Source organism: Marmota flaviventris, chromosome 15 (assembly GCF_047511675.1).
Source record: "Marmota flaviventris isolate mMarFla1 chromosome 15, mMarFla1.hap1, whole genome shotgun sequence".
In the NCBI taxonomy this organism is placed as follows: domain Eukaryota; kingdom Metazoa; phylum Chordata; class Mammalia; order Rodentia; family Sciuridae; genus Marmota; species Marmota flaviventris.
In genome coordinates, this window is record NC_092512.1 from 28,967,277 (window position 1) to 28,990,239 (window position 22,963).

Genomic DNA, 22,963 nt, shown 5'->3' on the forward strand with positions numbered 1-22,963 from the left:
AACTCTTAAGTAAATGACAGATCTAGAGGGGCATAAGTTTTATGCCAAGTTCAAATTTTGTCCTGCACTAAGACATTTCAAGTAGAGGAATAAAATGATCAGATGTGAATTTTAGTAAGGCCACTTAGCCAATAGTGTGAAAGAGATATTGGAGGAGGCATAGAACAACTAGAACAAGAAAATATTAGGGGTCTACTGCAATAATCTATGTTTATAAAGAAGGCAGAAGATAAATTTATAGCCTCACTGTACTCAAAGTGATCCTCAATTAGCAGCATGCAACCCCACTCAGAGCTTGTTAGAAATAAAGAATAATCTTGTACTGTATATCTCTTACCTTCAGAATCAGCATTTTAACAAGCTCCTCAGGTAATCTGTATGTCTGGGAGGTACCATTCAGAAATAGGGAACACAGCAGGGGTAGTTAGTGGGGGAAAATAAAATTGCTATTTTAGGTATGGTGATTTTGAGGTGTTTGAGGAATATCCAATGAAGATGATCCATAGCAGTTAAATATATGGGTCTGGAGGCTAGAAATAAGTCTGGTTTGGAGATGCAGTTTAGCATTTATCAACCTGTTGGTATTTGAAGTCACGGTTTGACCCATTTCCTGGGATTTGCTCAGGAAAAGTATATCCAGTTAGTCAGGCAGAGGGCTCAGGAAAGAGCTCTAAGAAACATTACTTAAAAGTCACAATCAGCAAAAGGTACTCCACAAGAAACAGAAGGAATTTCCAGTGGTAGGAAGAAACAATGTGAGGAGTGGGACGAGGGTTCCAAGTGGCAGGATGGTCAACATTCTCACTTTCCAGCAGAGGTCACATAAGAATAGACAAGAGTCCATTGGATTTGGCAATCCTGATGTCAGAGTAAAGCTAATGGGTGGAAATTATTCACCCATTAAGTTCTTTCTTGACCTTAGTATGTGGGGATGCAATTTATAGAGTCTGCTTTCAAAGTTCAGATGAGTAGAGTATGTGGGAGGAGCTTGGTGTGGAGCCAGCTTGCAAATGTTCTCTCTTCCACTAGATGGTAAATTCTTTGAAGCATAAGGAAGGCACATAAAGATGAGTAAGACCCAGTACTAACCCTTGGAATTTGTAACAAATAAGAAATAAAGATAAATAACCATGGTACAAGAGGAAGCATTACAATTTATAAAACAGTATGGGGATTCAAAACAAGAATACATATGCAATCAGGAAAGACTTCTTACTTCTAAACTGTTAGCACAAAGAAATGCATAAACTAAATACTTAAACTGTATTCATTCCTGACTTTCTCAACAAATTTAATGAATCAGTAATAAACACAGAGTCCCATTCATTCCAAACTCCAAGCAAACTTCAAACTCATTCGTGAGATATTTATTAAAATAACACATTTAGGGAAAAAAATCAATACAATGTATACATCATTACTGAAAACTGTATACCATCATACAAAAAAGGATTTTATTTTGGGAAACTGATTTCTAATTTATGGCAAGTTGTACTTTCAGAAATAAAACACAGAACAACACAATCTAATTCAACCTTAAAGGCTGGCATGCTGAGCAAGGAATGTTCTTATTCTTTGTAGGAGCTCCTTCTTTACACTGTCAGGTACCAGGGCTGAAACACAAAAACAAAAACATCAGAGTAAGATGATTCTTGTTAAAACGTCAATTTGGGATGTGACATTTTATTCAAGATCACCAATAAAGGAATTTCATACATAACCCTCATGGTTCAATTAAAAAAATAGAAAGAGATATCTGAAAAGAAAGTGAATACTTGTAATTCATTATTTTAATGAACTATTTAATACCTAAATACATTGCATACTGATAAGAAGAAAATATAAGAAAAGTATTTAAACTAGCAGTGGAGGCCATTTTAAAATACACAGGCTGTCATACACTGATAAATTTGACTTATACACAACATCTCATACTTGGTCAAAATTACCACAAGCAAAGCCACAAGACATAATGGGGAAACATTCTTTTTAAAAAAAAAAAAACAACAACAAAACTGATTCTTCTACTACACAGATATTTCAAACTGATTAGGAAAAGATCAGAAGACTAACAAAAATGGGCAAAGAGATAAAAAGGAGAGACACTGTTCTTATGTAAGAGGGGCTCATTCTTAAGACGAGAAATGAAAATTAAAGCCACATTCAGACAGCATATCTTAACAATCAGATAGACCGAAACTCTAAGGTCAATAATAAGAGAAAGGAGGCCTTTTTTTTTTAGCTAGAGGAAGTATAAACTGGTACATGCTTTGGAAGGTAATTTGGCAATGTCTTACAGAAATAATGAAGGCATATACTCTCTTGGCCCAGCAAAGATGCAAAAAACTGCAACAATAGTTACATGTTATATTTTTAACTTTCTGAATATTGACCTGTGTGACTGTTCTTAGAATATTAAACAAAACAAAAATTCAAAAGAGGCAATTAACTAAAACATAAAATAAAACTATTTGCTTGTGTTCAAGAGAAATAAAAAACTTCAGATAAATTTCAATATTTCCACATACAATTAAACAACTAAGTACATAAATCAAATAAGGGAAATACTTTTTATAAATTGTTGAAGTCTATCTCAGAAGACTACAAACTGAAAGTCCACTGGAAATGAAATCAATATATACATTAAAATATTTTTATTTATAATTAAGATGACTGAAAACACATCATTTGCTTTGGGATAAGGTTTAATAATAAAGCAGCAGCTGGAAGGAGTTTTTTCAGGATAAGAAAAACTGTTGTAGTGGTTGTTGCATGCATCTATGTTTGTATATAAAGTTCAGAAAACTGCATGTTGAAAAAGGTCAATTTCAGTGTATGCTAAAAAAAGTAAATGTCTGCTCCTAACAATTAAAGGAAGACTAAAAACAAAACAAAAAAAGAAACAATTTATTTTTACTCTACTTTTCTTTAATAATAAAAGAAATTCTCATTCTCTAGCAGGGAGTTGCTAGACAATGAAATATCCAAGATGCAAGTGGTGAATAACAGATACTCTAACCTGCATAACCAGTTCCTCAACAATATTAACAGATTAAGTATAAATTACTGAAAACAGAAAAAGAAATTTGAGAAAATTATCTTAAAATATAAATTCACAAGGAGAACAATAATTTCTTTTTTCCATATTTCCCTGAGACACACTAGAAGAAAAAAAACATGTTTTCTAGCTGCAAATAGGCTTTAAGAAATGGTTGAAAAGGATCATGGGATTTCATAGGTCCTACTCAGGAGGGAATTAGTGTTCTGTGGTAATAATTTTAAACTTATTTACTTTTTACAATGAAATTATTGTTACTATTTCTGTGTGAGAGAAAAAAAAAACTTGCAGGTCATCTAATTTACCCGTTTCTACTTACAAATAAAAAATGCCACCAACTTTATCAAAATAAATGAAAAAAAAAAAAAAAAGGTAGTTAACATCTACAGTAACACATCATCAGTATTAATATAATGTTTCCTATCTTTCCCTTCTGTATGTAAATTAAACAAGGTACTTCAGAGGGAAATTAAGGAAAAGGTTGCTCTGAGTCTTAAATATGGATCACCTTGAACATGAAGTTGTGGAACTTCCAAATTCTTAATTAGACATTCAAGACAGACCTTCATTTATTTTTAATAAGGAAAGAGCAGAACAAAGACTTAGAGGCTGGAGTAAAACTCTTGAATTATTTAAATATTTAAGGGGAGACAGGCTATACCTCATAAAAGTTTGTAAATCCTAGCTTCAGATGATAATTGCCTCTGTAAAATCCCATATTTTGAAAACTGTCTTAACAATTCTATCAACTTATGTTGGTATACCGTTTTAGAGCACCAAAAACATTTTACACCTATTATCTCATTTGTTATTTGAGATTTCGAGAGAGGCGAGTAGGCAATTTTAACGCTTCCCTCATGAGGCAATGAAAACACCTACATGATTGTGGAAAGGGTACTTTTTCTTATAAAAAGAAAAAACATCTGAATTTGCAAAGAAAAAAATGTCTGCACCAGCACGTTTCCTTTGACATAGACTATACTCCTTACCTCTGCCTTTTGGAGTGATTTCAGCCACCAAGTCATCAACAGTAACGTGTTCTAGTCCTTTTTCTTTAATTACCTCTTATGCAAAAGTAAAAAACAAATCATATCATTTAAAATCATTATCTGTAAGAAAGATTTTCATAAGGAAGGGTTAAAATCATGTTTTTAGAGTATATATTGGTCTTAAAAAAATAAAAGAGGACACTTCTTTTGTTTTTTCTAAAAAAAATTATAACATAAACACATTAAGTATTCTCCAGATTAAGAAGACAAGTCTGTTCAACTTTCAGCTAAATAATCTGTAACTTAACAAATAACTATAACAATTAGAATAAATTTGGGAACTCTAATATTTATAAAAAGCTGGAACTTAAAACAGAACAGATTTTATTTTACTATAATCATACTAGCTCTTATTTAAATATAACAGAGGAAATAAAACCTATTATGTGAGTCAAACTTGTAATTCCATAGCTAAAAATTAAAAGGTAGAGCTACTTTGTTCCTTTGTTTTCTCAAGGCTGGGCCAAAAGAAATATAAGAGGGGATATGATTAACATCTACTGGATCCCCACTAGGTGCTTTACACCATTTAATATTCAGTTATATAGTGGACTAAACATTTCTCCCACTTCAGAGGTGAGGCAATGGAGGCTTAAAAATTAAGAAACTCAATCCACATAGCTGAAACCCAGCTCCAGTTTTTTAGCCACCAAAGTCTGGAATACTTTAAAGTCAGTGCTTTTACTAACTTGCCTTCTTATAGTTAATGTGTAAACAGTTTCCATTATTTTTAATTGCAGAAACCATTATGAAACAATGGAGATTCATTAAAAATATCCAGAAATCAATTATGCCAAAAACTGAGCAAGACAGGAGGCTCATCTTAGTGATATGTAATCTATCAGACAGTATCATCATCAATAATCAGCAATTTAACAATCTTCTCTTCTGTGTATTTTTTTAAAACTGTAATTCTTCAAGAACTTTTATGGTGAATTTTGTAAAAGAACACAAAGACAGGAGATATAATTCCTGTAAGTCTGCCAACTCTCAAGTGCTCAATTTGTTATGAAGTGAAAACATATTAGGAATACTGTTCCTGAAAAACATATATATATTTTTTTTCCTTCTTTTCAGTGCTGGGGATTGAACCCAGGGTCTCATACTTGCTAGGCAAGTATATGACCACTGAGGTACATCCTCAGCCCAAGAATCCATTTTGATGGCAGAGAAAACCTTGAGCGCTCATGCCTCACTTGTTTGAAGAGACACACAAAAAAATTCCTAAACATTTTTTACAATCAGGTCTATACATACTTTTAAAAGAGGAAATCACTGCTGAAAAATTCAATTTCTTATTGTTTAAAATTATGCTTGAGCATTTGGACTTTAAAATACTGACTTTACTTTTTTCCTAGTGAATCCCAGACCAACCCAGTTCAAAACAATGGAATCAGTTTATTTTCTAAGTTAAACTGATTACCTTTACAGTGTGCCTTCAACTGATCCTTCCAGCCACATTCAATTAATTTAGCTCTCAGCAACTCTTTGAGGCTGTTGGAAAAAAAGTGTTTTCAAAGTAAACAACAATGTACATCTTAGATAAGAATCTTTGAAACAAAGGTTCAACTACTCAACTAAAAATTCCCTAATTTTCAGTCCCAAAACGTTGTGGCCAAAATTTCATTCTATCACTGAATAGTTCTTTATTTAGTCTTATACAAATCATTTAAACTCTGGGTCCTGCATTTTATTTGGGTCTCATTTAAATAAAGAGTAAAACTAAATGCAGAGGCAGGGTTACAACAGTTCTCAAGAAGTTCTACTCTTTGGTCTTCTTACATATCCCATATCCTTTCATCACCAAGAATATCATGGGTCTTATACAACTTTGACACAGTATTGAACTTAGAGAAGATGCAGCTCTGAAAACTTCAAGTTCCAAAATCTACTCTTTTACTACAAATTCTTATTCTTTAGCTCTCTTATTTCCCTGCTATATCTCCCTCTAACCTTACAGATTGGCCCCCAACACAATTTAATAACTCAGAAGCTCGCATGCATATCATAATTAGCAATATTTTCTTTTTTCTTAATAGTAGAAAATGGTATATATTGCAACTAATGGCATCAGGAATGCTACAAAATATTTTATTATTTTTTGCCACATACCACTCTTAGAAAATCCTCCAACTTCTCAGTTTAAACACATCACATACCAAACCATATTCTCTTTCCCTGCAAATTGCTTCTCTGTGAATATTCCTAGAGATCCACTAAGTGACATTTCCATTTGATCTTTTACTTTTTTTTTAAATTATTGGTTGTTCAAAACATTACAAAGCTCTTGACATATCATATTTCATACATTTGATTCAAGTAGGTTATGAACTCCCATTTTTATCCCGTATACAGATTGCAGAATCACATCGGTTACACATCCACTGTTTCACATATTGACATACTAGTGTCTGATGTATTCTGTTGCCTTTCCTATCCTCTACTATCCCCCCTCCCCTCCTATCTTCTCTCTCTACCCCATTTATTGTAATTCATTTCTCCCCCTTGTTTTTTTTCTCCCTTTCCCCTCACTTCCTCTTATATGTAATTTTGTAAAACAATGAGGGTCTCCTTCCATTTCCATGCAATTTCCCTTCTCTCTCCCTTTCCCTCCCACCTCTCGTCCCTGTTTAATGTTAATCTTCTTCTCATGCTCTTCCTCCCTGCTCTGTTCTTAGTTGTTCTCCTTATATCGAAGAAGACATTTGGCATTTGTTTTTTAGGGATTGGCTAGCTTCACTTAGCATAATCTGCTCTAATGCCATCCATTTCCCTGCAAATTCCATGATTTTGATCTTTTACTCTCAATAGAGCTAAAGCCCAACTTTATATTTTCTCCTACTTCATCTTGCTTCCTTCTCAAAATAACTCCATTCTTTTGGTTCTTTGGGCTGAAAACTTTGGCAGCACCTTTTACTCAGATCCCTTGTTAACGCTTCACATCCAATCCATGAGGATATCCTACAGGTTTTAGTTTTAAAATATATACCTAGAAGTCAAATGTCTATCACTATCTTCATCAATATCCTAGTTTAAACCACCATCTTTTCCTTTCTGGACTGTTACCTAAGTTGTCTCCCTGCTTCTTTCATTGTGCACTTCATTATCCTGCACTGCTCAAAACCTTCCAGTGCCTTCACAATTTACCCAGAATAAACTCTAAGACTTGACTACAGCCTAAATGATTCTACATTATCTCTTTTCTCCCTCACTCAGCTTCTGCAGTCTCCTTAGCTTCCATGTATTTCTCAAAAATAGTAGGCAAGCTCATCTCAGGACCTTGGCTCTTGGAACCCCTCCACTTCCTCATATCTTTCTGATCTGTTGGCAGTGAAACGTTCTCTACCCAAAATATCACCTCTCCATGTCTATTCTCTGCTTTACTATTTTCATAGCACTCATCATTATCTGCCATATTACACATGTATTGTATGTTTCCTCCCTTTACAGTGTTAAGTTCCATAAAAGAACAGACTTCATTTTGTTGACTACTGTATCTCCGGCACCTTACAGGGTAGGCCATGTGATTGAAACTTGGAAACTAAGCTGCACGAATAAAAAAAAACCCAAAAAACCACATAATTTTCTCTACTTACTACTAGCTGTACTATCTTCTCAAGTTACCCATGGCACTGTTCTTGATGCCTCCTTCCTCATAAAAAGAGCTGTTTCCACTTTTTTTTTAAAAAAAATTTTAAGTTCTCCTTTCCATTTTTGCTGTTTTTCTTTTTAACCCAATACAATCTTCTAAGTCATTTATCTGTTTTCTGTCTTGAATCTTCAAGTCTATCCTTCACACAGAATCACAGAATACAATTTGTAAAGTGTAAATGTGATCTAATTATTCCCTTTCTTAAAATCTTTCAATAATTCCCATCATTCAAGGATAAAGTGAGCAATGAATATTTTTGCAAATCAGAGCATCCATTTTCCTGACCTTTCTTTGATTAAGAACAAAACACTTGCCATTCTCAGTATAACAATCTGGCTAAGGGTCTGATAATGGAATATGGCCTAGGCAAGGCTGATCATAACTTGCCTATTACCTAAATAAGATGGTAATCAAGCTAGGTCCTGTGTTCAACAAGGCAGTCTGAGCAGTGATATGTAAGTTTGAACTGCTAATCTCTGCCACCTATTTTAAGAATAAAGCCAACAACAGAGAAAAGCAGAGGTGAGAGAAGATACATCCTTGGCAATAATTTTTGCATGCCTAAATTTAGTGATATATGAAGTAACTTTAAACCCTAGATATTTTAATTAGATGAGCTTATATGTTTCTATTGGTTAAGCCAGATTCTGAGTTTAGTTTCTGTTATTTTTAGCTGAAATAATTCTAACTTATACCAAATCCATACTCTGTCCACTCTTCCAGCCACATGCTTTTATTCTTTACGTATAGCTTTCTTCTATAATTTTGTAGTACCCAGAGAATTAATCATGTTGTACCAAGCTCTGTGAATTTGCACATGCCATTAGAAGATAATATCCTCTCCTTTACTGGCTTAGAGAACTGATAATCTTTCTAACCCAGCATAAGCATCTTTTATTGTTCTGTGAGATCTTACCCATCCCCTTAATCCCCAGGTAGAATTGAAAAAATTCCTCCTCTTCCATACACATATATATTTCTCTTTTAAACTTTATCATCTTGCTTCTAGGAGTCTTTATTGACTCCTTGGCCCCTTCTGTATATTTCTAAACCTGTTCCTTCTTCAAATATTTATTTAACCAATTAGGTGTCAGTTATAGCATTAGATTCTGGGTATACAAAACTGTTTTCGCTATCATGGAACTTGGATTATATTGAGAGCTACACACTAGTAAAGTAGGTAACTAGAACAGGATGTGATTAAATGATATGACAGAACAAAGTATTTGGGATTCCATAATTAGATTCCTTGAAGAAGCAATATTTAAAGTAATACATGAGAGATGAACTAGAATTTACTAAGAATGAACAGAAGAGAAATATTTCATAGAAAAGGAATGGCACATGCTGCTCCAATGTGGCTTTATCATGTAGTCTTATGAAAACCTGGGTAACATTATGTCTTCAACTGTAGCTATCTGAGTATTTTTTCTTCCCCACTGTATTATACATTCTTTGAGAATCTATAATAATTTATATATTTATTATAATAATTTCTGGCTTCTACATTGCCTGTGTTGGTCCAAGTCTTGCAAGCAATGTTGCACCTAAATAAACTCTTACAGCTGTTAGGATAGAAGTTTTTGATAATCTCAACTTTCTGTAATTCTTTTCACTGGCATGTTTTGTTTGTTTCTTGATAATTAGATTCTTATAACATTATGTAACTATTAAAGATGGTATAATGTAATTTAATAACACAATCTATTACTTACCGTTCTCTTTCTCCAGTTTCTATTAACTTTTGGTTAATTGCTGCTCTCATCTGCGCATCTTTGTTCATCTTGCTAACCTGGACATCAACATATATGTTCAGATATAGAATATTTATAAAGCATTTTCTTCTAAATCCTCTGGGCAATCATCCTAACAGATTTAATATTCTATCAACTAGAAGGATGTTCAAGTGTATTACTTATATCATCATTCTAAATATAATTCACTTCATCCCAACTCATATTGATTATTCACTAAACAAGTTCCTTCCCCCGTATGTCTTTTATTAATAACTATTATTTTTGGAACATTTATTAAACAATTAATTACCTAGTACTCTGTGTATTTTTTAAAAAATTACATTTAATTTCCCAACCTTATCATTACATATTAACATTTTTTATTTTACAGCTGAGGAAACTGAGGCACAGGAATAGAAAATAGTGAAAGCAAAATTTCAACTCAGGTACTTTGTTCCTAGAAGCCCCCAAACACTTTAACTGCACATGATAAATGACAGGATCATTTCTGCACCTTAACTGCATTCAAAATTTGAGGAAGCCATAATCTAAATATCAGTACAAGATAAAAAAGTATTAGTGAAAAATGAAACCATCAGATAAGACTCTAAGTGCTTTACTTTAGTCTTCACTAGGATTTAGAATTACAACTGCTACACTAGCTGTAGTCTACGTGTATTGTGTGTCTTATCAAATACAGTATTCCCAGTGGGTTAAGTGGAAAACAAATCTCAAACTAATTCTTATCTTAGAAAATTCTCAATTTTCAGCAAAAGCAGACAATAAAACCAAAATGTACAGAAAGGAGAGTGAGGTTAGGTTTTGGGGACATCCAAAAGTTTCAATAAAACTTGGAATAAGCTAAAGCTTTCCCAGCGAATCTGTCACTAACTTGACACCACTTTTCCCGTCTCTCAATTCTTCTATATGAAAACTTACACTGGAAATGAGTTTTCAGTTGTTGCTGTTGCTGTTTAAAGGGGAACAGGGTAAAGGAAGACTTGAGAAAGAATCAAGAAATGTTTACTTTTGTAGTTGGAAGCTAACGTTTTCAAAATAACTACAAGGTCTAGTCAGTACCATATCAGGAATACTTGATCTCGCCTTGGCCCCCTAAAATACGGGTAGTGACCTTGGACAAGTCACTTAATTCCTAAAGGCCTCAGTTTTCTCACTGGTAAAACAAGGGCACTAGGGGATACCTCCCAGTTCAGACATTCTTTGGGAAAATAAAACAGGGCGGAGACAGCTGGAGAGGCGGGAGGGGAGGAGCCAGAAAACAAAGCGAGGACTGGCTTCAGGCCAACTCCAGTAGCACGCCCTGCCGGAGAGCCCTACAGGCCCGCGAACGCGGGTCGGGGAAGCTAACGAAAGACAGCACATCGAAAGGAGCCTGGGCTGGGCCCGGGTCCCGGCCCTGAGGACCACGGGCATAGCTCACCACCATCACCGCGGGCGAGGGCCGTCCCTTCCCAGCGACGAAATGACCCTTGCGCTGACGACCGTTACCTACCACACTCTTCGGCTGCCCGGACTTAGACCCTCAGTAGCTCGGGCACCTAAGCACACAGAAAGCTAGAACACGCATTTCCGGGGCGGGGTCTCGCCACCCTGCCTATAAAGTGAGAATTTAACTAGCGCGGGCCGCCTCCTGGTCGCTTAGCCCGCTGGGTAAGAGAGTCCAGGTCCTGCCGTTGAGCGGGCCTTAAGTCCCAGAGAAACTACAGAACCCAGCATGCAACAAGGGTCCGATTTCTCGCGCACACTACATTTCCCAAAAGGCAGTGGCGCCGCAGTGGTTTCTGGGATGGGAACCACGCCGCTTCCCAGCCTCAGTTCCAGGAGTGAAGCGCGGACCTTTCAACAAGAGCTTTATTAATTCCCACGCTTGGATCTTGGAAAGAGATGGAGGTGGCGGCTAATTGCTCCCTGCGGGTGAAGAGACCTCTGTTGGACCCCCGCTTCGAGGGTTACAAGCTCTCTCTCGAGCCACTGCCCTGTTACCAGCTGGAACTTGACGCAGGTGGGAAGCTGTGGCGACCCCTCACACTCCCTTCCTTTCCTCTTTCGGCTGCCATCGGCCTGAGCCTTCCCGCGTTTTCTTTCTGTGTATTAGGGCAAGCAGAACAACATGGCCTTCGTTACTGCCCGTCGCGCTGGGGTGCACACAGGGTGGTTGCCTCTGGATAACGATGCCCTTCAGCCCCGTGAAAACCTCTTAGGTGTGGCTTTTCACCAGCGGGACCCTGGGCCCGCCCTCGACCCCGAGGTGGGGCACACGGGTGATGCCTGGGTTCGGACCGCCGGTCCACCCGGCTGGCCCTGCCGTGGGGAAAGCTCGGGACGTTCTCTGGACGTTGTCTGTCAAAGTGTTAGCTGAGAAGCCACACCTCCTTGGAAAAACCCAACGCCTGTTTTCCTTTGACGCAGAGCCATTTCTTAGAGGAGAAACTACATACCTGTCAGAGCATTTTCAGTTTCCCAGGTCCTGGCACACTGAGGACTGTCGTAGAAAAAATATCGCTAGACATTTTTTGAAGAAAGATGATTTTGTAATCACACTGCTGATTGCTTTGTTTTAGTAACCACATTGCTACTAACTGTTAGTAGCTGGCCAGAACGTTTTCATTGTAAAAAGTACATTTACGTTGATGATAGAGCCCGGAGGTTTGCCCATTTTTTAACACACTTCTGATTCTGGTGCAGGTTGTCAGTGAGTGGATCACACTTTGAGAAATACGGGTCCAGAGTTAATTAATAGACGTTATATTATCAAAGAAGTGAGTGTTTATCCGTTTATTAAATTCAGAAACATCTATAGAGGGCCTGTTCTGTTACATGCCAATGTTATCAAGATGAATAGGACACAGTCCGTAAGTGGATAACAGAACTATTATTTTGTTAGGAAGAAAATGCCAAATAAGTATAAAATAATGTGGGAAGGCAGTGATGGATATGTGTATAAAATACAATGGTAATTTTTGAATAACTAGCCTGTGGATCTGGGCCAGCTTTCTGGAGAAGTTGATATCTAAGTTGTGCTATAAAGAATATAGGTTAACCAGTATGAGAGAAGATACGCTTGATTTTTCGTTTCCTTTTCTGCCTTCCTCCCACCCCATTTTCAGTCTCTGTTTCCTAGTCAGTAAATAGTACCACCATATTTTGTGAGCTGATACATTAGGGAAAAAAAAAAAAAAAAACTAAACAAAAACCCAAAAAGCACTTATTGTTGCTGACAAACTGATTGTTACTGACAAATTCATAGATTGCCTACCTACTTGATTCTTCTAGTCCTGGATGGGCTCATTCATGCATTCTTGTTCAGTTATGGGTCTGCTAGGCAACTGTGCTCATCATAACTGGATTTTTTTTCATCTGTTTGGGTGTTCTTTGCCATTGACTGATTTAAGATTCTTTCAGATGACCTTTGCTTAACTCTCCTTGTGGTCTGTCATCCTTCTGCAGGCTAGCTCAGGCTCTTTGGAGGATGTGAGTAGCAGTGCATAAGTGCTTTTTTCAGGCTGCTCCTTGCAACAAGTTTTTTGCTCCACTGGTCAAAGCAAATCAAATAATCAAGTCTGGAGTACGTGTGGGAAGGTCATAAAGAAGGCGTAGATCCAGGGAGGCATAAAAATTGTGACTGTTAATTTAGTCTGTATAGTTATTTATGTTTGAGTATTTCTTTGTGAAGTCCTCAGTTCAACTTGTCAGCAAGTGCCCTAAACTCCTGATTTTTACTTCTCCATGTTTCCTAGTCCAAATCGTTGTTTTCACTTGCCTAAAATATAGTAGTTTTCTGACTAGCCTTCTTGCTTTCACTTTAGAGATCCTTCATTTTATTCTCCATAAATCAGTAATTATTGTAGTTCTAGATTCTATATTGGATGGATGTTTCCTCCACTAGACTTTGAATTCCATGATGTTTCTCTTTTATTCACTACTTTGTTTTAGTTCTTGGCACATAGTAGGTACTCAATAAGTTGAATGAATGAAGTTGTTGAGGACATTCCATTTGTGGAAAAACATGAGCTAAAAGGAAAAGATCAGTAGGCCGTATGCAGAATGCTGATGCAGTCCTGTATTGGTGAAAAATTTTGCAAAAAGAGGAGTTAGACTGATGAGGGCACTATTCATCTTTTGGACTTTATCCTTTGTTTCCCAGACTTTTTCATGTGCAATTGCAATAAAAGACAAAGTTCAGTTGTCATAGTTTTGCCAGCATTTTAATTTGCTAAGTTGGAATGCACTTTTGCTTTACTGGTTAAATAAAATAAAATAATCAAACCTAAAGTCAGTGTGGGATATTGTAACATTAAAAAAATCAGGAATTGAAATCTCGCAATAAATGATACTCCAAAGTGAAAACATTTAAGCTGGCTGGGGTGGTGAATGGCTGTAATCCCCAGCAATTGAAATTGAGGTAGGAGGATCCCAAGTTCCAGGCTAGCCTGGGCAACTTAGTGAGACCCTGTCCCAAAATAAATATAAAGGGCTGGAGATGTAGCTTAGTGGTAAAGACCCCCTGGTTTCAATCCCCACTGCCTAAATAAATGAATAAATTAATTTACTTTATTAAAATCACACTGTCTCCCCTCGCCCATATTTCACAATGTTGGTCTTAGATTCTGTGTTTAGAAGGCAAAACCAGAGGTAAAGTGGTGCTGTTTGAGGGTTTTTAAGTATAAAGGGAAATGAGCAAATTTGGTGGTTAAATCATTTACCCTATGGCTCTGTAGTTATGTAGAAGACCAGAGGAATGGAGACAACTGTCTGAAGGCTTTTATGAATTACTTGAGAACAAAAGAAACACAACAACAAAAACAGAACAAAAAAAGAAGAGGTTGATTCTTTACAAACTATCATTTCTAGAGATAGTTAAGGTATAATTGAGGAGCTCCTGATAATTTGATTTTTTTTATCCTAACCCAAGGAGTTTAATTTAGCAAACCTTTGGTTGCACTCTTGGGTGTGTGAAATACTGTTTAAGATATGAGGATGCAGATGTGGTTTCTGGTCTCAAAGAGCTTGGCTAACAGGCTTATTTTCTTGTCTGAATATTATTAAGTTGTTCTAGAACTACCCCTGCAACATAAACAGTGTTACTTTGTCTTTTTCCACTCCAAAAAACTAAGTAAAAGATGTTGAGAAGTGGGAAGGGAAGGGGAAGTGCTGGGGAGTCACATTGGCCAAATTATATTGTTAGATTGTGTACATGTATAAATATGTAACAATAAATCTCACCATTATGTATAACTATAAAGCACCAATTTAAAAAAAAATGGAAAGAAAGAAAAAACCTAAGCAAAAAATTTGTTTCCTAAAATTGTAATTGTCTTTGATCCAGCAGTTCCATGTCTGAGTATTTATCCTATAGACATCCTTTCCCTAGAATCTTATTTAGTAGATCTTTTTATGTTTCCCCCTATAGTTCACCTAATTAATTTGTACTTTATTCTTTTACTTCTTCAGGGATTCCTTTCTTGACTACATAGTTAGAGTCCATACTGTAAAATCTGTACAAGTTAGAATCTCTTCTGTTCTGTACTTTCCAGTAGTACCCTGTGCTTCATAGACACTTTGCAGCATTCAGTGTCTGCTTTTGTGCCAAGAGTCTTGGTTCTGTATTGTGTCTATCTTTTTCAGTGCTTTATCTGTAGAGCTGGAGGTTGCTTGGTTGAATAGTGGATGATTTTGTATCACTTGCACATTAAACAGGTTTATTGAGATATAGTTAACAATAAACTGCATATATTTAAAATGTACAATTTAGCACGTTTTGGCATGGATACACCCATGAGGTCACCATAATCAAGATGATAAACTTAGCTATCATCCCCCAAAATTTCTTTGTACCCTCTGTAACTATACACCTATCCCTCTGCTCTTCCCATATTCCTCCCATCCCCAAGCAACTATTGATATGTTTTGTGACAATATAAATTAATATGATTTTCTAGAATTTTATATAACTGGAATTATATACTGTGTACTATGTCCCCACTCCCCGCACCACTCCTGTCTGGCTTCTTTTACTCAGCACGATTATTTTGAAATCACCCTTGTTGCAAGAGAAGGGTATTAGAATTTATGCCTATGATTGTGGATTTCTCTATGTGTCCTTGGAGTTTTATAAATTTTTTGTTTTATTTTTTGGCGGGGTATCAGGCATTGAACCTAGGGGCACTTGCTTAACCATTGAGCAACATACTAGCCCTGTTCATTTGTATTTATTTTTTTGAGACACTAAGTTGCTTAAGACCTTGCTTAGTTACTGAGGCTGGCCTTAAACTTGTGATCCTCCTGCCTCGGCTTCCAGAGCTGTTGATTACAGGCATATGCCACCCCACCTGGCTAATTTTTACCATTTTTTGCATGATATATATTGAAACTTTGTTGCCAGCTTCATAAACATTGTTATGTTCTCTTGATAAATTGACCCCTTTATCATTATGAAATAACCTTTATCCCTAGCAAGATTTTTTTTAGTTTTTTGCTCTGAGGTCTGTCTGATATTAGTCACCCCAGCTTTCTTTTGATTAATTATGCCATAGTATGTATGTGTGAGTGTATGTGTATATATGCATATGTATACACACACATACATATATACTTGTGTTTTAATTTCCTTTGTTGGGGCTATCAGCTGTACTTTTTTATTATTTTAATAATCACTTTAGGATGTATATTGGTTACATTTCAATGATAGTATATTATTTACCATGTATTTTAAGAACCTTATACTTTTATACCATTTCTTCCTGGCCTTTGAGCTATTGTCATGAATTTTAGTCTTATATGTTATTGTATATTTCACAATATATTATTTTTATTTAAATAATTATCTCTTAAAGAAATTTAAATAAGAAAAAAATATTGTGTATTTACTTACAGTTGTTACTTCTGGTGTTCTTTCATTTATTTAGATCCATATTTTTGTGTATTGCAATTTTCCTTCTGCATGAATGAATTTAATTATTTCTTACAATCTGGTAATTAATTCTTTCCATGTTTTAGTACGGAAGGATCTATATTTTGCTTTGATTCTTCCAAAGATATTTTTGCCACATATAGAATTCTAAGTTGACAATTTTTCTTCTTTAATTTTGTAAAGATTTTGCCCTGTAGTCTTCTTGCTTGTTTTGTAACTGATGAGAAATCTGACATTATCCTGTCTTTGTTGCTCTGTACATAGCATACATTTTTTCCTCTGGCTGCTTTTAAGATTTTTCTATTTTACATTGGTTTTGAGCAGTTCAATAATTATGTGTGCCTAGGTGTGGTTTTCTTCATGATTCTTATTCTTGGGGTTTGCTGACCTATAAACTCTGAGTTCATAATTTTCTTCCAAATTTTTCTCTTGTTCTCTCCTTTGAGAACTTCATTTACCTATTCTGGAAGTTCATCATTACCCCCCTTTTATTCTGCATTATTTTTTCTCTTTTTTAACTCTCAAGTCTGATTTAAAATTTTTTTATATCTTTTATGCCCCTGCTTATGATTTTAAACATATGAAATATACTTGTAATAACTGTTTTAATCTGCTACTCTGCTAATTATACCCTTTATGTCAGTTATGTATTAGCTTCTATTGATTGGTGATTCTCCTCATTATGGGCTTGTTTTCCTTTCCTTTTCTGCTTTGATTGGGTATCAGAAATTGTGAATTTACCTTATTGGATGCAGGGTATTTTTGTATTCTCATAATCTTTTTTTCTGGGTTTTATTTTAGCTGCTTGGAAGCAGGTTAATTCCATTGAATCTTGCTTTTAAGATTTGATAGTCTGGTTTAGTCTAGGGCTAACTATTCCCCACTATGGAAGCAAGGCTTGCTGTGTACTCTGCCCAGTATCCCACAAATTAGGAGTGTTTTCATTCTTCCTGTTTGGCCTAGTCACTCTGCAGTCTTGTGTGAGTGTCCAGTACCTTTCCCCATAGTCTTTCAGATTGTTCTTTCCTTGGTTTGGGGTTGGCTCCTCCAAACACATGCTGAGTTCTTCAGGGAGACCTCTGCAGATCTCTGGGGTTTGCCTCTCTGTTTGCTACTCTGACTAATCAACTGTAACTTCCATGGTTTCTCCAGACTTTCAGATCAGTCTGCCTCACTTTCCCATTTTTTTATGCCTTGGTCTGGAAACTTCACAAAACTTTGTAGACTGGGGCAGTGATAGGGTTCACCTCATGTGTTTTGGGTTTCTTAGTGATCATTTTTCTATGTTACCAGATGCCTAGTATCTTGGAAACTGTTGTTTCATGTAATTATGTCTGATTTATTTTATTTTTTCTTATTAGTTATTTCAGATGGAAAAACAGAATTGCTTCCTATTCCATTTTGACTACAAACAAAAATTGTTCAATATATATTTTTAAGTGAAAACATAATTTCTCTAGTAGAGTTTACTATAAAACTCCTGTCTACACTCTGTAGGAAATTATGGGGAAGATAGCCAGATAAATGTGTTATGATCCCAGAAGCATTTTATAAAATAGTTTCATGGGAGCAGTACTCCTGACTTACGTCCTGCCCTGTTTTGTAAGCCTTGTTTTAGAACTCATTATACATACTCATAACTTTTATCTTTTTATATCTTCATACACAAATAGCAAACTAAGCAAATAGTAGAAGACAGTTAATTCGTTGGGTTGATTTTAGAAGGTGAGTGGTTCAAGAAGTGAACTTTATAGATTATTATTCTTTGCTTCTCCAACACTACTTTTTAAAAACTAATGTGTTTAGATAAATATTAGGTTACATCATATTTAATTGATGTCAAAAATTGGAAATTTTATGTAGTTTAACATAATAATATACTTTGAGAGTTCAAGAAGCAGTAGTGGATACCATCCTTAGCACCATTAGCAAAAGAGTTGAATCTGTTTTACTTGAAAACAGCTAGGGATGTGGCACCCCTGGGTTCAATCTCAGGTACCAAAAAACTACTGCACTGAATTCTTTATAAAAAGGGTTCCTCTTCAACCATTTCAAAGATCCCAACAGATTAGAGGTTCCCTGCCTCTTCCTTTCTTTCTTGGGAAGGCTCTACAAAAGAGCTTGCTGGTGGTTAAGCTTTGTCACATTCTGGACACTGCTTTTCTCCTTTCGCTTGTTCTGCCTCCCATCTTTATACTCAAGAAGATTGATGTGATAAATGTAGTTACAACTTTTTATTTCTCATTTAGGGCTAGAGAAGCAGCCTTTTTCTGCACACTAAGAGAGTTTTACAAACTAGTAAGCATGCCTGTGCTGCTTGCTTCTCTGTCACAATAACTTACATAGATTATCTTATTGAAATGCAACAACCAACTCCTGTTATATCAAGGTCTTTTAACTGGTTTTCCAGAGATAAATGTGTTTGCAACTGAGATATAGTAAGGCAAAAGGCTAAGAAACTTCTGACCTGTTCATGATTATTGAGGGCTCTTTGCTCCCATAGGGAGAAAATGTATTTGTTATATTATTGTTTAAAGTTACTTTTTTGGGCTGTTACATTTTCATGGACATTTCCAGTGTTTCATCCACACAGTGGTCCTAAAAAAAAATGGATAATTATTTCCTTCCTATCCATAGAACATATATTTGTTAACCATTCCTTGCAAGTACACACTTCCTCAAGTGAAACAGTTAGTTTCCTCAACTTCTGTCAAGTCTTTCAAAATTATGATTTCACATTTGTAGTGTTCCTAATGGGTCTTCCTGAATTTATCCCTGTTTTGCTCCAGTCTGTTTTCCACATTATTTCCACCTATAAAGGTCACTTCTTGAACCACTCACCTTCTAAAATCAACCCAACAAATTAACTGTCTTCTTCTATTTGCTTAGTTTGCTATTTGTGTATGAAGATATAAAAAGATAAAAGTTTGAGTGTGTATAATAAGCATTATAAGCACTCTCTTAAAAACTCACATCTGAACTTTACTCTCCTGCTAAACAACCTAATGAATTCTTATTACACTTTATTATCAATAAAGAAATAAAGACAAGGACTTTCACAGTCTAACTCCTCCTGCCTAGTTCTCTAACTTCATTCATCTCTAGCCATTCTTTGTAACGGTTCTTTTTGTTCTGTATGTAGCAGTATGTCCTTCGTTTGGTTCTTTGAACATACGGTTTTACTCCTACTTTTTTTGCTTAGAGTACAGAGTTATATGTGGAAGTATGAGCATATTTCTTCTTAATTCTTACTTATCTTTTATGTCTTGGCTTAATCCTTGAAAAACTTTCATTAGTCTCCCAAGTAAAACTCACTACTTTTTGTGTTCTTTAGTAACTGGTAATTTTTCTTTATAACATCACAGTTTAATATATAAAATTATGATATAAAAATTATGTAAGATTTATGTAACTGAGTACTGTTCATTTCTTCACTTAATTGTAAGTGCTAAGAAGATACTCTTTGCTCATCACTGTATCTATTAAAATATTTTCTAGATAAATGATTGAATAAGTGTAAGTTAGCCAGGATTCAAATCAGGTATTAGAAGCAGGAAAGGTAAGTAAGTATTCTGCGAGAAGAAAATAGTTGTGATTAGAATACAGTAAAGCATATACTTTATATCAAGATAGTATATTGGCCCATCATAGTCCACTTACATATTTTCTATTGCAGAAATTAATTACAGGTCCTGGGCAGCATTGAGCTATAAGCATGGAGAAGCAAGTAGGAGCTTGAGAGGAAGAGAACATGTTTGTCAGATTTAAAATGAGGGAGGCAGCTAAGGTTTTAGTGAAGAATGCCCTTTTCTGGAAGTAGGAAGCCTTGTGTCTATTCCAGCTGTGACACTGTTTTGTTCTGTACTATTAGAAGGATTTGACATGATATTAGAGAAGTTGCAGTTGGTGTTTATATTTATTTCCATATCTGTGTAGTGATCAAATAAAACCATTCTCTTTATTTCTTAATGTGTGTTTAAAATGAAAATATAATAAAATGGAAACATTTAAAATTATAAAAATACTTTAAAAAATTGGGCTTATTATTTGCCCTAAAGACAGGAAACCTTCATTCTTAGAATTTGTTCTTAATTATAAAAAGTGCCTAAAAGAAGAGTTATGATTTAAAAAAATCTATCTACTACAGTCACTATGTTCTAGGTTCTAAAGGGTATAACCATATCCTCCTACTAGTCATCTGCACACAGTGCATATTAGATATCCAGAAATTATTAAGTGATCATATAGTGAATTGCCCTGAAGCAGCCTTTGTGATTGTCATGTATGGTTTCCTTGCCTTTTAGGTATTCTGTAAAAAGGAACAATCTGAATAAAACTCTTGATGATTATGTTTATTTATTTATTATATTTCAGCTGTGGCAGAGGTAAAACTTCGTGATGATCAATATACACTGGAACACATGCATGCTTTTGGGATGTATAATTACCTACACTGTGATTCATGGTATCAAGACAGTGTCTACTATATTGATAACCTTGGAAGAATAATGAATTTAACAGTGATGCTGGTAAGAAAAATAAATATACTATATAATAATAGAATTTATCCAGTTCTATTTGATCTTTAATTTTTCCTTTGAATATGATATCCACGCAATTAAGGTACATATATCTTTAGTGTATATATAAGGCTCAATTTTTGCTTGATTCAATTTAAATTTTGTCCTTTGTTCCTGTTATCCTCAATTATTTATTCCGGTCTGCTCCCATCATTATGTGATCTATTTAATTGAATTTATAAATCTGGATGTAGCTAATTTGGTTGCTTTTTCCCATGTGATATGTTTTTAGTTTTAGTTGTTACATTAGTTATTTTTAACTGTATAATTGGGTAAAACATTTAGGATTGTTTGATCCATTGTAAATTGATTCTTTTAATATTATAAAATATCTCTCTTTATCTGTAGTATCTGGTAATAAATTTGTCTTAAAATCATCTTTGTCTGGTATTAGCATAATCATTGTTGGCTTTTTTAAAATTATTATCTTTTTCTTTTAATTTATCAGTGTTTTTTTTTTTGGGGGGGGGGGTTGTCACACTTGTAGCCTCATACATACCAGATAAGTGCTCTAACACTGACCTACATCCTTAATCTTTTTCTAATTTTATTTTAAAATTGGGTCTTGCTAATTTGCACAGACTAGCTCAAACTTGTGATCCTCCTGCTTTAGACTCCTAAGTAGCTGGTATTGTAGGTATGTACCACAACTACTGACCATCGTGACCAACTGTGTTCTTATTTTTAAAGTGTATTCCTTACAAAAAAACCTTTGGTTTTCTTTTAAATGCAATATGATAATCTTTGTCTTTTTATTAGAGGGATTAATGTATTTATATTTAATTTAATTACTGATAGCCTTGGGTTTTATATTGCCATCTTGCTATTTCTTTTCAGTTTATTCTTTGTTCCTTGGTATCTATGTTCTTACTTTTGGGGAGGCTAAATTGATATTCTTCATTTTACTTTCTTAAAATTCCATTTGATTTTCTCTTTTGACTTTGTATCTAAACCTGTTAGTATTTTATTTATAATGGTCAGTGTAGAGATTATAGTATTTGTCCTCAGCTTGTCATAGTCTGCCTATGATTCCACTTAAAGTGTAAAATCCTACAGTAATTTAACTCCTTTTACTTTCTTCCCCTCTCATCCTTTGAGCTACTTTTGTCATATGTTTTACATCTTCATATGTTGTAAGCACCATAATACATTGTTAATATATTTACTTAAAATAGCTAGTAGTCTGTCCATTGGTTTCTAACTACTATCTGCATCTTCCAGTCTTCTTACGCATTGTACCTACAAGGTACTCTAATTTGCTTGTCTCCTTTTACTGCTTCTTTCTTAAATTTTTACCAAATCTAAACTTTTTAATTTTAGAAGAGACAAGGTGCTCATGTAATTTCAAAAACAGAAAATTAAAAATAGTTTTTAGTGACATCTTCCTGACCCTATCTTTTTTATCTGTCTTGTCTTTAGTATTCATTTTCCAGCAATTTTTTAAAAGTTTTTTGTTTGTTCTTTCAGAGGTAATGGGTTTTTTTGTTTATTGATTTTGCAAGTATACACCTGAAGTGATATATATGTATATCACTATATGTGTGTGTATATGTATATATTTTCTTAAAAATACAAAGTTTTTCTTTTGGTATTTACAGTTCATAAGGCTTTCTTTTCAGCATTGTCTTCTACCACTTGTATACTATATTCAAGCAACACCAAACCCTTGCAGTTCTTGAGACAGACCCTGTGTCCTATTGCCACTAGACCTTTTCTTATGTGATTACCTCTACTTGGTATATGCTCTTAGTTCCGTGTCAGGCTGCTTTCTAATTTTTAATTAAGGCCCAGTTAATTATTTCTTAATTTAGGAGGCTTGCCCTGACATTCTGCTGACTCAAAAATATTCACACCACTGACTGTCAGATCTACCTGGGCTGTGAACTCCCTCTATGCCAGAGCAATTTTACTGCACAGGGTCAGATACTATAGGTTTTGTGGGCCTATCCCTTGTCAT

The 22,963-nt window shown here is 35.0% G+C and overlaps 2 protein-coding genes across 4 annotated transcripts in view; one reads left to right on the plus strand and one right to left on the minus strand.

The window, feature by feature from the left end:
- Positions 1-559: 559 nt before the first annotated feature.
- Positions 560-11,082, minus strand: Eny2 (ENY2 transcription and export complex 2 subunit). 2 transcript variants are annotated; one of them, XM_027949338.2, is made up of 5 exons: positions 11,009-11,082; positions 9,475-9,551; positions 5,531-5,601; positions 4,048-4,122; positions 560-1,613 (listed from the first exon to the last, which is right to left on the minus strand). In XM_027949338.2, exons 2-5 carry the CDS (start codon positions 9,540-9,542, stop codon positions 1,537-1,539), a joined length of 291 nt encoding a protein of 96 aa, XP_027805139.1. In that variant the 5' UTR covers positions 9,543-9,551; positions 11,009-11,082; the 3' UTR covers positions 560-1,536. The 2 variants fall into 2 exon arrangements, with proteins under 2 accessions (XP_027805139.1, XP_027805130.1); XM_027949329.2 differs by having other exon boundaries at positions 1,341-1,613; positions 10,937-11,082.
- Positions 11,083-11,311: 229 nt separating this feature from the next.
- Nudcd1 (NudC domain containing 1) overlaps positions 11,312-22,963 on the plus strand; it is a 70,035-nt gene continuing 58,383 nt past the window's right edge. For both annotated transcript variants that reach the window (XM_027949310.3, XM_027949316.3), the window contains exons 1-2: positions 11,312-11,518; positions 20,801-20,955. In XM_027949310.3, the coding sequence (XP_027805111.1) occupies positions 11,401-11,518; positions 20,801-20,955 (273 nt within the window). In that variant the 5' untranslated portion in view covers positions 11,312-11,400. The remainder of the gene's footprint in view (positions 11,519-20,800; positions 20,956-22,963) is intronic.